The following is a 17089-nucleotide window of genomic DNA, read 5'->3' on the forward strand; positions in this document are numbered from 1 at the left end:
ATCAAATTAAGTGAATATCACAAGTATTTTTGCATTTGTTTTTAGATAATCCGGTTTCCGTCTTTAAAAAAAATTACCTAGTAGACGTGCATAGTAAACGTAGCCATGTAACAGCTGATCTTAACACCGTCTCAGTAGTTCGTCACAATCGAAAATTTGGTTGTGAATTCGGTATTTTGCAAATTATTTCAAAATACTTCCAGGTACAATAATGTAAATGAAAAAAAAATTCTCGTAAAAATATCGATTTTGGGTCCACTATCGGCCATTTTGGTAATTCAACTCTAACGACAATCGGGCCGCGATTCGCAAATGCATAATTAATTTAAAATTCGGTCAAATAAACCTCTAATATTTTATATAGGATACAATTAGGCATTGAAGAACATATATTTTGGTCAATCCTCTGAAAATAATGCCAATTTATATTATAATTAAGCCCCATTTTTCTTCGTTTCGGTATTTCCAAGTCTGCTTCACGTATGGTCCGTTTCAGTAAATATTCTCGTCTTTGCCGAAATAAAAACAAGCTATATAATTGTTCATTTTAAACATGACAACAACTGCCAACCACACATATCCAAAAATGTTATTGTTGATATCATCTGAATATTGCCGTAGTTATCTGTCACTTCGATTGTAAACCCCATGCCAAAGTCATGGAAGAATCGACCAATCAAATTGGTTTAACTTTTGATTTCCGTAATCTTGCAGTTACCTCCCTTACAACAGTAAATACGTTCCAAGTATCGCCTACAACAAGCAATCCCGTGCACATAACAAAATATTATCATTTGCATTTGATTTATTGGTCATTTTCGTCAAACGAAATTGGTATATGGAAATCGATGACAACGTTAACGCTATGACCAGTCACCCTGACCACAAATGCCACCTAAATGTAAGTCTATACATATGTACAGTTCTTTCTCGCAAACACCGTTAACACGTACAGTAACCTACATGTATAGTATGATACAATGTATCGTCTCGTAAATTATAGAAATACACACCTAGTTGATAATGATGTAACATTCTAGAATATACATATACATATTACACATTTAAGTAAATCGCGGACATATTTGCAGACCTATGCTATAATGTCAGCCGTTTTGGAATGAACACGGAAGAGCAAAACTTTCTAAACATCCGGAGACGAATGCTCCTGCGCAATAGTTGTTTACATAAATATATTGACCTGGAGTTATTCGCAAAGTTCAGGTTCATTTAGTCTTAACATTTCGCTAGCGTTATGCATTTCTCAAATCGTATATATATGCATCTTGAAAACATCTACTGAATATATTTCAACATTTTCGGTAAAACTACTATATAAAACGAAGATGTTTTTGCAGGTAAATTATTTGAAGCGTAAGGCAATGGGGGCAGCCATACGAGTATTTCATTGAAACAGACAGTAGATGGCGTATTGGTGAATGTGGTTACCAAATATGGTCATATTTCTCAGTCCAGTTCTTGATTGCAATAACCGAACATTAATGTTCGTTTAAAAACCACAAATAACTGACTTCTAAATGTCCAGACTTCAGAATTATAGTGATAAGATCATAATGGAAAGTTGATTATAAAGGTGAACAATTTTCAAGTGTTAGGATGTTGGTTGTTGTCAGTATCCACAAGTTAATGTGACAATGGATTTACATTGAAGGATGTTTCAAGTATTATTATTAAGGAGGAAAGCACAGGAGCTTGACACATCCTATGACCCAGAACAGAATATTTAACCCCAGGGTCTGACCCCAAAATCACATTATAAAATGATTTTGTGGTTGGAGAGTCTGCGGTTAAATATTTTATTCTGGGTCATAGAAGTGTGTCAAACCCCTGTGGGAAGAAACATCAGTTAATGTACCCGTTTTGTCCAAATTATATCCTATGTTACTGTTGTCTCAGGGTATGTTAGAGATGACAAATAAAGATTAATGCTTTTCTATGCAAATAAAATCTCAAACAAAACAACATACATTTATTCTAATGCTTTTTATAAGTATTAAGCATGATTTGTTTTAAATTTCTATAAACTTGAGGCAAACTTCTGATAGTCATACTGAAAACTGCCTGTGAATGTAAATGTTTTACAATGGAAAAATGTTCAGGTCTCTGGCACTAGCATTTATACTGTATAAAACATAGGAACTAATTATAAATAACTGTGAAGGGGAGTCAATTGATATTTCAACAGAAATTGCCAAAGAAACAGGGAAATTTAAGAATTCAGATATAATGTCCCCGCAAATAATAGCTGTTCAATTATTTAGTAAATGATTTTTTTCTGTGCTGTTTTGAATTAAAATAAATACATGTAAAAGAAAGGTGTCTTTAATGGTAAATAATTATATTGAAAGTTCCCACACCCAAATATGCTACTCCGCATCACAGAATTTGGACAGAACCGTGATGTATATAATGTTAGAAATGCTGCATTTCAATCCTCAATGGAATTCAGTCACTTATCTAGTCCCATTAACAAGAGAACATGACAATAGTTCCATATTTATAATATACTGTTTACCTATGTTTATTGATTGCTAGGTGACGGAGACAAAAGGATGTCATCCAACCAGGTAGACTGGCCTTGTCAATGCACAGGTATTCTCTCCAAACAAATACTGCCAATACCTTAATAGGACACCACACAAATATTACAATAGGTATTCTGACAATTCATACGCTACATGCTGTCTCTTTATATATCTGGACAAAGTGGAATCAAACAATGGCTCAATAAGCATAAACTCTGGGTATAATACACAATTCAATAGAAAACATCCATTCTAAAACTAAAATAGGTGAGAGAAGTTCAGAATACCTTAATCCACTTGGCTGTTAAAATGATTGGGCTACTAGTATATAATTCCATAATCATCCTGATGCCCAGGGATTTCATGTCAGAAAATACTATTCATAATGTCTTAAACAGATTTGTTCTATGTAATCTAAGTGACCTTAACCTTTTGGTGAAAACAACAGGAACTTGATCGGTATACTGAAATGTATACATGTACTTTTTTGATGATAAAAAACAATTCTGTTCACAGTAACAGTAACTTTGTCAATGAGTCAGGCTTTCCAACTCACCTATTTAAGACGATGATTCTATTATTTAGTGTTTAGGTTTCTTAAGTGATGGCAACTAATGCATGACTGACAAAACAAACATAATGTGTTGATTTGGTGCTTATATTATGTTAAATATGGGATGGATATTGCAGTGATTATGGCCTTAATTTGAAGTGCGAGAGATATCCATGCAGTACTTCTCAAGAAATAATATTACTAACTGAAACCATTCATTATAAACAAAGATGGCTGCCTGTTGAATGGGCACAATCAGGGCCCAAAGAGAACATACTTGTGATTCAGTTTGAGAAATATCCTTCCAGTACCTTTCAAGAAATAACAATAACAATGATTGTTTATGGATGGACGACAATTAAACCACGGACAGACGATAAATCATGGGCATGATGGGATTTAAATAGCCAACCATCTGAAATTGGTGGGCCAAAAATCTACATTCCACCAAAATCAGGAGGTTTTAATGTAAACTTGATTTATTTTACAACAAAATTTTACAAGACAAGTAATATCATTTACTATTATTAGCTAGGATGTCAAGCGTGCCAGGAGTTAAGATACATGGCAGGAAACCAGAGAATTCGGAGATTTGACAGGTAACCCCCATGCCTTTTCACGTCAGATTGGGGAAGTGAACCTGGCTGCCTTTAATTGCTGAAAGGCCAGTGTGTTATACTGAGCCATCCGACCACCCTATAATTAAATCAGGAGACTTAGCTTAGCTTAAGATTTCAATAAATATAGAATTCTTCTAATTACCCTGTATGGAATGAAGATAGCGATTCCCTTAAAATATATGTACTAAAATGGGAACAATACTTCAACTATCAAATGATGAAATACTGTAAAAATATATATATAATCTATGTCATGAAACTGTTACATCTTACAAATTCTTCTTAAAATTAATCAGTTTATAGATTTTTTATTGAATCTACAAACCACTAAATCATTTGATATTTTGCTAATTAGTAAATATTGACCACTTTAAAAAACTAAATTCATTTTGATCCTTTCATTCTGAATAGCTGTACTCAACTTTATGAACACATGCCTAAGGATCCATGTAAACAGCTTTTAGTAAGCCAACCCATACGGGCAAACATGAAACTGCCCTACAGATATTGACCCAATATTTCAATATGCAAACATTTAAGACTGTCAAAGTAAAGAACATGTAACTCTGAAATGCCGGTCTTCAAATAGGTCAACTTGAGATCACCACTTTTTCAGAATCATTTTTGTTTTAAAACTTGACCTTTTTGTCATTTCCACAAATTTGGTAAATTATTTAGAAATCATTATTTCAATTGGAAGACACATATTCTGCTATTTTACTTTTGGAGTAATTTTTCAACGACACATGTTGTGTTCAGTTTTGTGGAAAGCTGATATGATCGGGTCAGGACTTTCAACATGACTTAACGGAGGGGTATACGTTGTGTACCTAGTGGTATTAAATATACTGGACATGTACACATTGTATCTATAGATAAAGTCAATACTGGGGTAGTGGGGTACTTACATAGAACAAGGGCATGACAAATATCCTTCAGAATTGATCCAAAATGAACAGAATTGATCCAAAATGAACAGAATTTTAACAGAATTAATCCTAAATGAACAGAATTTATCTTAAATGAACAGAATTTATCCTAAATGAACAGAATTTATCCTAAATGAATTTTTTTCAAGCATGGTATAATAAACCTGGATTAAAAAAAAAGCTCCGACCACTCCTATTCTGCCACATTGCAGAGAGAAACTTCCAAAAACATCAAAACTTAATCATATACAATGTACCATATCTATTTTTCAGTTTACTTTATATAACATTGTTATAATATAATGTATGTAACTAACCAAACACAATGTATTTGTGGGGATAAATTGAAGACAATGGCGGTACATTATCATCCTGATGGAATGACATACAACTATGTCAAATTTACAATTAAAAGTTATATATAGAGTCAAAAACTTATAAGTCATTAATTGAGATTTCATTCCTACCTTATTCACCTTAATATAAGCACAGAAGCTCCAATAAGTGCCCCTCCTACATTTTTATGTGCTTTTAGCAAAATTGCGCCATTTTATATGTCAAAATGTAGTGTATAAATGGTAGTGAAAATTTGTTTAAAAACCAAAAATATTTCAGTTTATTTTTTTTAAACATTTTCCCATACCTGTCATCTATTAATTAGTTGATCAGACTATTTTACACCATTTTCTAGGTATCAAGTAACATAATATTGTCATTATTGTATTGATAAACTTTGTTTTTTAACCTTATAACCTGCGGCCTCATCCTCCTAGGAAAACTGCTCTTATCTGGGTTTGAGTCGGTTCCCATTATAAGTGCGCTGGTCATCTACCGGTATACTTATGTACATGAGTGATATCACACAATGAGTAAATCCTGCTTACAAGGCATTCACATTATAATAAATGTCAGGACATTATGTATTGTATGAGTAAAAGGTGACCTAAAATCCATAGATAAACTACCTGTGGTCTGTAAGTTACAAACTGGTATTATCATCTCCTGTCAAATTAGTCCAGGGTACAGGTTCGTGCACAAATGCTTTAACTACCTACAGTATATATATATATATATATACAATGTATATATATATATATGGGTCAAAGAAGTAATATAAACAGTATAATCCAGATAACACTGTAACTAAAACATTATTCTTATTGTATTTTATTGTATTTCCAGTACTTCTTATATATGTATATTATGTGATTGTATTTGTATTTTTTGTGTTTTGATAAAGGGGCGGATTGCCTCGAAAATTTAACAAGCCTCATTGTCCACACTGTTTGAATTACTTCTTTGCCCCATATATATATAAATACCTTTGACTTTTTTCTATGGTTTTTTTTTATTATTATTAACGTCCTATTAACAGCCAGGGTCATTTAAGGACGTGCAAGGTTTTGGAGGTGGAGGAAAGCCGGAGTACCCTGAGAAAAACCACCAGCCTACGGTCAGTACCTGGCAACTGCCCCACGTAGGTTTCGAACTCGCAACCCAGTGGTGAAGGGCTAGTGATGAAGTGTCGGGACACCTTAACCACTCGGCCACCGCGGCCCCCTTTTTTCTATGTTTACTTCAAGGTCTTGTTCCATAAACCGTATTTGACCTAATAAGCATACCTGCTACTATAAGCACACACCCATCTTTTTTTCTGGAAAAGGGATGTGCGCACTAACTGAATCATATGAAAGCTTCCTACTCGTTGATTTGCCCATATAATCTTTAATATCTTAACTGAAGACTCTGGATTGAATTTGCTACATACAGGTAGCTCAACATTCATACAGAACTTGTATTATCAAATTCAAAGACATTTCCAGGACTATCTGTCATTAAATTTAAGGACTTCTCCAAGACTACATCAAAGGCATTGAATCAATTTGATCATGCAATTTTTGGTGAAATTTTGACAAATATGATCACATCCTTACAGTCTTGTGTCCTGTATGTTGTAACACGTACATTAAATTGGTTGCACAAACCAACTCCAACAAAACAAAATCGTTTTTGTGAAATTAAAGTTCTGTTATTGTTTATCTTAGTTTATTTCAACACCTAGGACCTGAATTTAAGGACTTTCAAGGCATAAATGCCACTGCATTCCAAGGCTTTAACAGGCAAGGAAATAGATATGGTACATGTATATGATTGATTAAGGACTTCATATCTGGGAACCACTGCATCAGTACATATTTTAATGGGAAAAAAAAGATGTAATTTTTTCCCACACAGATTTTGCATGATTTGTTAAGCACATCTGTTTTGTATTTTTGTAAATTTATAAATGAAAAGCTTATTAGGGCTAATACAGTAATTTATAGAAATGCATTTCCACAATTTAGCCACAACAGCAATGCTTGTCATCATTAAGGAATTTTCCTTTGGGAAATATTATGAGCTTTCAAATTATCGACACATTTACTGGTATAATGACCTCCTTTTTGACAACTAAATGATATCTTAAATTTACACGATTGCTCTTCCTGGTGGACTAATTGGAACTTAAAAAATATGAGTGATAAAAAGGTTTTGAACAAAATTTGTTTAAAAAATATGGGTAAATATAATGAGATTCCGTCTCAAACAGGGATTGCTGGTGTATGGCTGGTGCATGGCTGGTCACTGTAAACGTACAATAAAGGTAATCTTCTTTTCACACTTTTCGTGGAGGAAGCATTTGACTAGATTATGATTAGACCTATATTTAATCCATACTATTTCTGTACCAATGTATGGTGGCATATTTCTACCATCGAGTTGCCGATTTACGACTTAAATATGTTGACATATTTCTGAGAAGATCGACTCAACATCATAAACAAATATGTCTACCTAATTCGAAAAATATGTCGACTTATTAGCTTAATTACCAAGATAATAACACCGTGATAATTGTCTAGGAAGGCGGAAACTCAGCTTTATATCGTACGGTGGCATATTTATGCCATCGACTTCCTAGATAATTACCACGGCAATATTATCTCAGTAAGTAAACTATTAAGGCGACATATTTTTCGGTTTATGTCAGCATATCTTTTGATGATGTCGACACCTTCTCAGAAATATGTCGAAAAATTTTTTAGTCGTAAGGCGGCAACTCGATGGCAGAAATATGCCACCATACCAATGGGTTTGGGTGTGTTGAATCTGTTTAAATTTGACACTATGCTAAAATTTGGATGTGCTGAAATAAGTATTTATAAGGTATACAAATGTGTGGATGGAGAAAATTAGAGCAATTAATTTCAACATTTATATAGTTAAATTCATACAGTGTGGACTATTGAGTTAATTTTTTAATTGTAAAGTTTTTATGCAAAACTATTTTTTTTTTTTGTAAATTGAATAAACATGTCGTAACCAAAACTGAGTTTGTTTTCTGAAAAACTTCCAAAAACATCTTTTATTACATTTTAATTTTTACCAATGAAAAATGAAAATATAAGAAAAAATACTCATATCAACACAAAAATGACTGCTTCTATTGATGTTATAGCTTTTGGCTTTGACCAATCAGAACAGTGTATTCTTTCAATGCATTGAAATCCTCCCGATATTTTAGTTAATGCCTAAATGAAACAAAGGTAGAATTGAAGTACCTTGTATATATACTGGTATGAATATACTGCTACCAATTAGCAAGGTTGAACAAATGGATACTGGCCATGGTATGAAGATATTCTGGTATGAATTAGTGAATGTTGAATAAGCGGATATATTCTAGTGGTATGAATAAGAAAAGGGTTGAATAAGCGGATATGTTCTGGTATGAATTAGTGAAGGTTGAATAAATGAGTGGATATGTACTGGTAGTCGTTTGTAAGCAAAACTTTTAAGTTAACAACAGAAAACACCAAAATGGCACTGAGCAGCTCACTCAAAATGGTGCTGTCTTGTAATGAAAGATGATACAATTGAATGATTCCCACGCCTTTTTGATGCAACACTTCTCTAGAGTGTTCCTTTTTTTTTGGTCAAATCAAATAATTAAAACAGTGAATGGTGTTCAGTTTAATATGACAGACAGTATATACCAATATCTGATGATGTCATACTTGTGATATGAGATAATTATATATTATATTCAGCAAAGGAACCGACATCGAGAATTTACATTTAATGTTTTGCAAACGGTTACTTAAAGTGAAAAATTCTACAAATAGTGCGATGGTGTACTGGGAACTTGGATGCCTCCCATTGGAATACACAAGAAAATTTAGGATAATTAAATACTGGTTCAAATTACTTGACACCAAAAATTGTATTTTAAATTCTGCATATAAGTTTTTATTAAATAAAAACACCAGTTTAGTTTTCAACTGGGTACGTTATGTTAAAGAGCTATTATGTTCTTTAGGTTTTGGTGAGGTGTGGCAATGTTAGTCATCATACAATTCAAATACTATGTTACCAATTATTCGTCAAAGAATTTTTGATCAAGCACAGCAATATTTGAGAAGTTTGTTAGTAACTTCACCGAAATGTTACTTATATAAGCATATTGTTCAGAATTTTTCCTTACAATTTTACCTAACCAAGTATATGCCTAAGAAGCATAGAATATGCCTATCCAAATTTCGTTTGTCTGCACATTCTTTAGCAATTGAATCGGGTCGTTATAAAAATATTGAAAGAAATAGGAGATTTTGTTTAGTCTGTAATTCAACTACTGAAGTTGAAGATGAATTTCAGTTTTTATTAATGTGTAATATGTACAACAACTTAAGAATTTGTTTAATTAAAAAGTACTACTGGCAAAAGCCATCAATGTTTAAATTGATACAGTTATTAAGTGTCAATAATACCAAAGAATTATGTAACCTGGGCAAATTCATATTCGAAGCAAATAAGATTTGATCTTTACATATGTAACCCGTTCTCCATAATGTATTTCATTGCTGTTTCATTGTCATTTTCATGTATTGTGTATTTGAATTATATACTCATGGGCCACAAGGCCTACGGTCAATAAAGAAATTGAAAAAATATTCGAAGAGAAAATCATTCTTCGATAATTTTCATTAAAACTATACTGCTGAGCTGAGTTATAGCTACAATGTATGTAGAATTAGATCGCCAGGTTTGATTATGGTGCTTGCTGACTTATTCCGATACCTGAAAGAGCAGCTTTATATATATATACAGCACCATGTTTACCTGGTCTCTAACAACAAACAGCAAACAATGGAGCATAAATAAATTCAATATTGACAAGCTGACCTCATTGTATTAAGGGTATATGTTGGTAATCTGTGGTGCTTATAACCATTGGGAGTATACAGTTAAGCTGTGGACAATAGACTGTGGTACACTCTAGACTCTGCCTAATTAAGTCCACACCAACACAGTCAACTCTGCAGTAATATCACACTTCAGTACCCTGACCTTCAAACCAAATAATCACCAGATCAAACTTCAGATAGTCAGCAATTTACAGACAAGTACCTGTAGTGTTCAACAAACCTGGTATGTGTGTAACTTAAATGTGTGTACATACAGGTCATTGGGTCTTTTCCAGTTTTCCACAGTGAAGTACTTTTAAAGAAGGTCCTTAATTAACGTAAATGTCAGATGGGATTTAAAAAAAAAAATGCAATTCTAGTGGAATAGGCTATGAAATGTCAACAATGAGAATTTTTTCATGAAATCTCTACTTTTTACAAGTATTTTTAATGTCAAAAATACAAATTTTTTAACGAACTGTGGAAAAAAAGGGCAGCTCATATTTTTTTGTACTAAAAATCTTGAGATGTTAAAAATGTTGACAATGTAACTGTTTTAGGCATACATATTTATACATTGTATATGGCTCTAAAGAAATAGATTTGCATAGGGACAATTTATTTTGTGTACACTTTATAATGTACCCCTATCTATTTGATGGAGTGGTATATATACAAAGTCTAACCATGTGAAGTTAGCTTATAGGAAGTTGTAGGTCACTTAGGTCACAGCAGTTATGATACTGTACAGTGGAAAGTGCACATCAATTTCAAGGTAAATTCACCTAGCAGACACATTACAGCACAGAAATAAACGAAAAGGTGAAGCAAAAACGTACGACCAAAGATACAGGAAAAGTATTGCCCCTAACTACAGGAGCAACATTGCGGGAGGCATAAAATTACTGGACTGTTTCTTCAGCTCCTATAAGGATAATATACAAGAGGCAACATGGTATATATACTTTATGTGCCACCAGTGTGTGGCCCTCGAGAACTAGAGGAGGTAACATGATATATATACTTTATGTGCCACTAGTGTGTGGCCTTCGAGAACTAGAGGAGGTAACATGGTGTACATACTTTATGTGCCACCAGTGTTTGGCCCTCGAGAACTAGAGGAGGTAACATGGTGTACATACTTTATGTGCCACCAGTGTGTGGCCTTCGAGAACTAGAGGAGGTAACATGGTGTACATACTTTATGTGCCACCAGTGTGTGGCCCTCAAGAACAAGAGGAGGTAACATGGTGTACATACTTTATGTGCCACCAGTGTGTGGCCCTCAAGAACTAAAGGAGGTAACATGGTATACATACTTTATGTGCCACCAGTGTGTGGCCCTCAAGAACTAAAGGAGGTAACATGGTATACATACTTTATGTGCCACCAGTGTGTGGCCCTCAAGAACTAGAGGAGGTAACATGGTATATATATACTTTATGTGCCACCAGTGTGTGGCCCTCAAGAACTAGAGGAGGTAACATGATATATATACTTTATGTGCCACCAGTGTGTGGCCCTCAAGAACAAGAGGAGGTAACATGATATACATACTTTATGTGCCACCAGTGTGTGGCCCTCAAGAACTAGAGGAGGTAACATGGTATATATACTTTATGTGCCACCAGTGTGTGGCCCTCGAGAACTAGAGGAGGTAACATGGTATACATACTTTATGTGCCACCAGTGTGTGGCCCTCCAGAATTGGCAGGCTGTCTCCACGGTATGTCAGCTTCTCCCACTTGTAACTTCCTGTAACAGAAATGAGTGTGGGTGTTATTTTAGAAGAAAGAAGTCATCCGTGCTATTTACCCTAGCGGCACTTTGAAATTGTCATTCATTACAATCATTCCGATATCTCAGGTAGTCTCATATTGACCACTGCCTAAACCAGCAGCCAAATGTGCCTTTAACTTAAACTTAAAGTTTAACCTAAAATATCATTTCATCTTTCTGGACAAAACATTTCATTAAAGCATCATTGGAAACCATTGCTCAAGGGGAATGTCTGGACTATGGTCTACTCCTAGTAGCCTTACAGTATATATATGAATGAGAATGCATGCCTGCAAGCACATTACAAGGAAACATGTTGGGGATCTGACCCATTCACATGTTATGAATCAAATGATATTGTTTTCAGGAGCCAATCATAGTAACATGAGTGCATTACAATTGCCTAGCCAAGTAGCTATGAATAATGTGTTTCTCTATATCATGAGCAAGGTCTTAAGCAGGGGAAAGGCCAGACTCCGAGGATAACCAAGGTGGTGTGATACTTTTTATTACTTCATGCCCAGCAATTCATTCACAGTTACGGGTGGGGACCTTCAAAACTTCAATGACATGACCCTGAAGTACCAAGTACTGTAAACATATATATTTTAGTGGTAATCTTATCTTAGTGTTTTTTCGCACTGGAAGCATTCTGCTCAATTATGATTGTGCTAACTGTAGTTTATCTACATCGACTTCTATATTCCTTGTTGGTGCACTAATTCATCATTCCGTTTATCTATTTTTATTTGGTTTTGCGCTAAAATTTGAGTGTGTCATATTTAGTATTTTTACATTATGTCAAAGGTGGGACATTCATGTGATTTGTTCAACTCCAAGCAATTTTCTGTGGTTATATGAGGATGATATCAACAATACCGAAGTTTAAGTCATATATGTTACATACCAATATGAAATTTCCATATTTCCTTGAGAGCGACATTGCCGTCTTTCCCTCCGACCACATAGATATTGTCATTGTGGAGACAGCAGGCATGTTTACAGCGCGAGCGAGGGAGAGCATTGTTAGGAACAGATTTCAGGGCACTCCATCGAAAGTGCATGGACAATCCTCCGGCTTTAATGGACTGCATAACTTGTCTTCATTATTGACTGCTTTTTCCTGGACAGCAAACCTGATTGACTGCTTGTGCCTGGTTAGCAAGTCTAATGGCAATCATTCAAATCTGAAATATCAAAGTTAAAGAATCTATTGTTAACAGATCACGGCTGATGAAGTAACTTTTAACAACAAGTGCAATCAATGATTGCGAAAGCTCACCGGCGGCAGCAATCACACTATGCATTCATTTTTTATGCATGTATAAGGATGTCACATACTTGCAAACTTTCCCGATTTAGTAGGGAATTTCCCGATTTCAGACTCCCTGCCCCGTCTCCCGATCGTATAGATAAAACATAGGGTATTCTCCCGATTTTGGAGAATATGTCTTGATAACCCCATATGGAGCCCCTATTCATCTTGTTAGTTTCACTTAGCCCTATGACAGGTAACGCTTGCTGGCTGGTGAAAGACATATGTGTGGGGCATTGGTCAGTTAACTGACCTGCTCACAGACCGTAACGAAATTCGATATAAAAATAGGAGTGATATTATGTGACATACAATTTCAAAATGACATTGTCATTTTGAAATTGTATGTCACATAATATCACTCCTAGACCTCTAATGGATGTATAAACCAAATAAGAAGGGTGTGGACTTACAAGCTTTTCAAAACTAACCCCCAAAATCTTTAAAGTGAGTTTTTGTGTCAAAAAAAGTAAGTCCACTAAATAGTAAAATGCCAAAATGCCAATTTTTTTCTGCATGATTTGCCACAGTATCACTCCTGGATCTCTAATGAATATATAAACCAAATTAGAAGGGTGATAGGTATATACTTTTAGACTTACCCCCAAAATTTTAAAGTGAGTTTTGGTGCAAAAAAAGTTTAAAAATTGGCAAAATGCGAAAAAATCATAATTTTTTTTCTGCATTATTTTGCCATGACATCACTCCTAGACCTCTAATGAGTGTATAAACCAATTTAGAAGGGCATGAGGTGTATACTTTTGGACTTACAAACTTTCCAAAATCTGACCCCAAAAACTTTAAAGTGGGTTTTGGTGGCAAAAAAGTTAAGTCCACAAAATGGCAAAATGCGAAAAAATCACAAATTTTTTCTGCATAATTTTGCCATAACATCACTCCTAGGCCTCTAATGAATGTATAAACCAACTTAGAAGGGCCTTAGGTGTATACTTTTGGACTTACAAGCTTTCCAAAAACTTACTCCAAAAACTTAAAAGTTTTGGGGTGGGACGCCGACGCCGACGCCGACGCTGGGGTGACAGCATTAGCTCTCTGTTACTCGAAACCGGTGAGCTAAAAATTGATTTTGGAAGGAGGCCATTTTTGTCCAAAGTGAATTATGAACACAATTACTCAATTAGGTATATATGTACTTATCAGAAAGTTTCTCAATAATACAAAATCTGTAATGGGGGACCAAGTTGTTTCAAATTATAAACAGATTCAATTTTAAAAACAAAACATCCAAGATTTACTTTAAGAATACGTGTACTTTGTTGAAATTGTTCCAAATTGTGAAGAGATATGATTTTAAAAGCAAAACATCAATACTCTTAAACTACTAGATTATCTCTCAGTTATTAGAACTTGTTTATTCCATAAATTCATTAAAGTCTTTAGTACCCATTTATTTTACATCCATTTCATACTATATAACTGTATGACCAGCTCATTAAGTTGGATCAGAATGATAATGCCTGTATACCTGCCAAAGTTAATCAATTTTCTGTGTATAAACATGCCAGGGTAATAAATTATTTTAATTAATTTCTCAGTTTTGCATTTCTGAAATCTAATTAATTAGAGGCAACAGGCAGCTAGGTCACAGTCCTGAATTGTTAAATACAGTAGTGAGTACAGTATCCATGTGTAAATCAACTGTCTCCTATAGATCTGTAATATCAGGTACCAGTAGGTCTACCACATACTTAAGGGTTCATCATTCCCATTGGCTAATTTAGGTTTTATCACTGTCATGACTGTTACAAAATTTCATAACTGATCCAAAACCTTCCATAAATTTCGACATCACTGACCCCAAACCTATAAATTTCAACATCACTGACCCCTGCAAACCTATAAATTTCAACATCACTGACCCCAAACCTTTTATAAATTTCATCACTTATCTCAAACCTGCTATAGATTCTATCCTTGATCTTACATGTATCATGACTATAGTTTTTCATCACTAATCCTACATCATACATGCATAACTGCTATAGATTTTATCACCTCCCAACTGCCATAGATTTCATCACTGTCATAGATTTCATCACTGTCATAGATTTCATCAATCCCATCACTCCAATAGATTTCATCACCTCTCAACTGCTATAGATCTCATCACTCCCATCACTCCCATTGATATTACCTCTCCCATAACTGACATAGATTTCATCACCTCCCATAGATATCATCACTCCCATAGATTTCATCACCTCCCACAGATATCATCACTCCCATAGATATCATCACTCCCATAGATATCATCACTCTCATAGATTTCATCACCTCCCATAGATATCATCACTCCCATAGATTTCATCACCTCCCATATATATCATCACTCCATTAGATATCATCACTCCCATAGATATCATCACTCCCATAGATTTCATCACCTCCCATAGATTTCATAACTCCCATAGATTTCATCACCTCCCATAGATATCATCACTCCCATAGATAGCATCACTCCCATAGATTTCATCATTCCCTTAACTGCCATAGATATCACCTCTTCAATAACTGCCATAGATTTCATCATTCCCGTCACTGTCATAGATTTCATCATTCCAACATTGCTATAGGATCACTGAGTACTACACACATATATACATATATATATACCTCTATATATATCATCTTGTCTAATAGGCAAAAATGGACAGCAAACTATTATAGGCTAGGCTTCCAATTGGTTCATTCTCTAGTTTTATGAGCCCTGTTTATCAGCATTCATTGGACTTTTTATTTCTGGATCAAAGTGACATCGTTTTCACTCAATTGGTCACTAAAATGAAACCAAACACAAGGTTGTAGGATTTTCTGGCACAAGGCCATTTTGATCCATTTGGGTTAAATTTGTGGCCATGATGTGGGTAAAGATCTTTCACTTTGAGTGAATGTAGATACTTATGGGCTAGGTTTATTCCATAATGTCCTTGGTATTATGTGAGACAGGTTATTTTTCTGACCAAATAAAGTGACTTTATAAGATCTACATGGTAGTCATTTGTTCACTGTAATGTCCTTAAATCTATTTAAATATACCTACCCACAATGGCTAACATCAAAGGCTCACATTACAGCTAGTACCCTGATCAGGTCACAGTAAGACGCTATCAACACCCCACCCCTACAAGAGGGAAACATGTTCAAATAACTTGTATGTTTTCATCAAATAACTAACTCTTAGTTCATTATACACAGGACAAAACTCTCTCATGTGGGGGACTGGGTAATTCTCTATATCGTACACTTTTAGTGTACTGTATGTATAAAGCCCGTGGCCATAAATAGCCCCTTAAAACCTTTATAATCTGGCTCATAACCTCTATCTCAACTTATGTTATAATCTAGCTCACTGAACCCCAATCCACCGGTAACTAAAATCTAGACAGTCATTCTCAATACGTTACATGAACATCTAAGGACATTGCATAAGGGGTCACATCAGGGTGACCTTTTGGATTGACAAATCAAATTAGTACTTACAGAATCTTGAAAGTGATGTTGTTAGATGTTCATGGACATAGTGAGAATGACCATCTAGATTTTAATTAGACTGACTGACCCCTAACCTCTATCTCAACTCATAACTTACAGTATAATCTTTCTCTCTGAACGCCTACTACAGAAACTCACAACTTACAGTAAATCACATTGATACTCCAATCATAGAAACTCACAACTTACAGTATAATCTGGCTCAATGAATTAACCCCACTGTTACCACAGAAACTCTCAACTTACAGTATAATTTGGCTCAATGAACCCTAACCAAATCAAATTTCCAAAAGGCTTTAATCGATTTAAAATGTAATAGTTAATTCGTCATTCTTAAATTTACAAACTGACAATGTATGCATCACTTTAAACAATTGAAACAATTTGATTTTTGACTCTTTTTGTGAATTTCATATTTTGACTCTCAGGATTTGATCCGACTCTCAGGATTCCAGAGCTGAGAGTCACTGCATGACTCTTATGATTTCAATCCTACTAGATGCCCTGAACCCCAGTTATCAGAATACACAGGTTGTGCATTGTACAGGATTAGTGTGTAAAAATCAAGAGGAGAAATGCTGGAACCAAATAATAATGCCCGATAAGACA

The 17089-nt window shown here is 34.6% G+C and overlaps 1 protein-coding gene across 1 annotated transcript in view; it reads right to left on the reverse strand.

Moving 5' to 3' along the window:
* LOC117343320 (tip elongation aberrant protein 1-like) overlaps nt 1-16106 on the reverse strand; it is a 40046-nt gene extending 23940 nt beyond the window's left edge. Inside the window, exons 1-3 of the mRNA XM_033905662.1 lie at nt 16029-16106; nt 12560-12839; nt 11549-11628 (exon numbers count right to left, since the gene is read on the reverse strand). Coding sequence (XP_033761553.1) covers nt 11549-11628; nt 12560-12746 — 267 coding nt within the window. The 5' untranslated portion in view covers nt 12747-12839; nt 16029-16106. The remainder of the gene's footprint in view (nt 1-11548; nt 11629-12559; nt 12840-16028) is intronic.
* Nucleotides 16107-17089: the final 983 nt, after the last annotated feature.

The sequence above is a fragment of the Pecten maximus genome, chromosome 15 (assembly GCF_902652985.1).
Source record: "Pecten maximus chromosome 15, xPecMax1.1, whole genome shotgun sequence".
NCBI classification, from domain to species: Eukaryota; Metazoa; Mollusca; class Bivalvia; order Pectinida; family Pectinidae; genus Pecten; species Pecten maximus.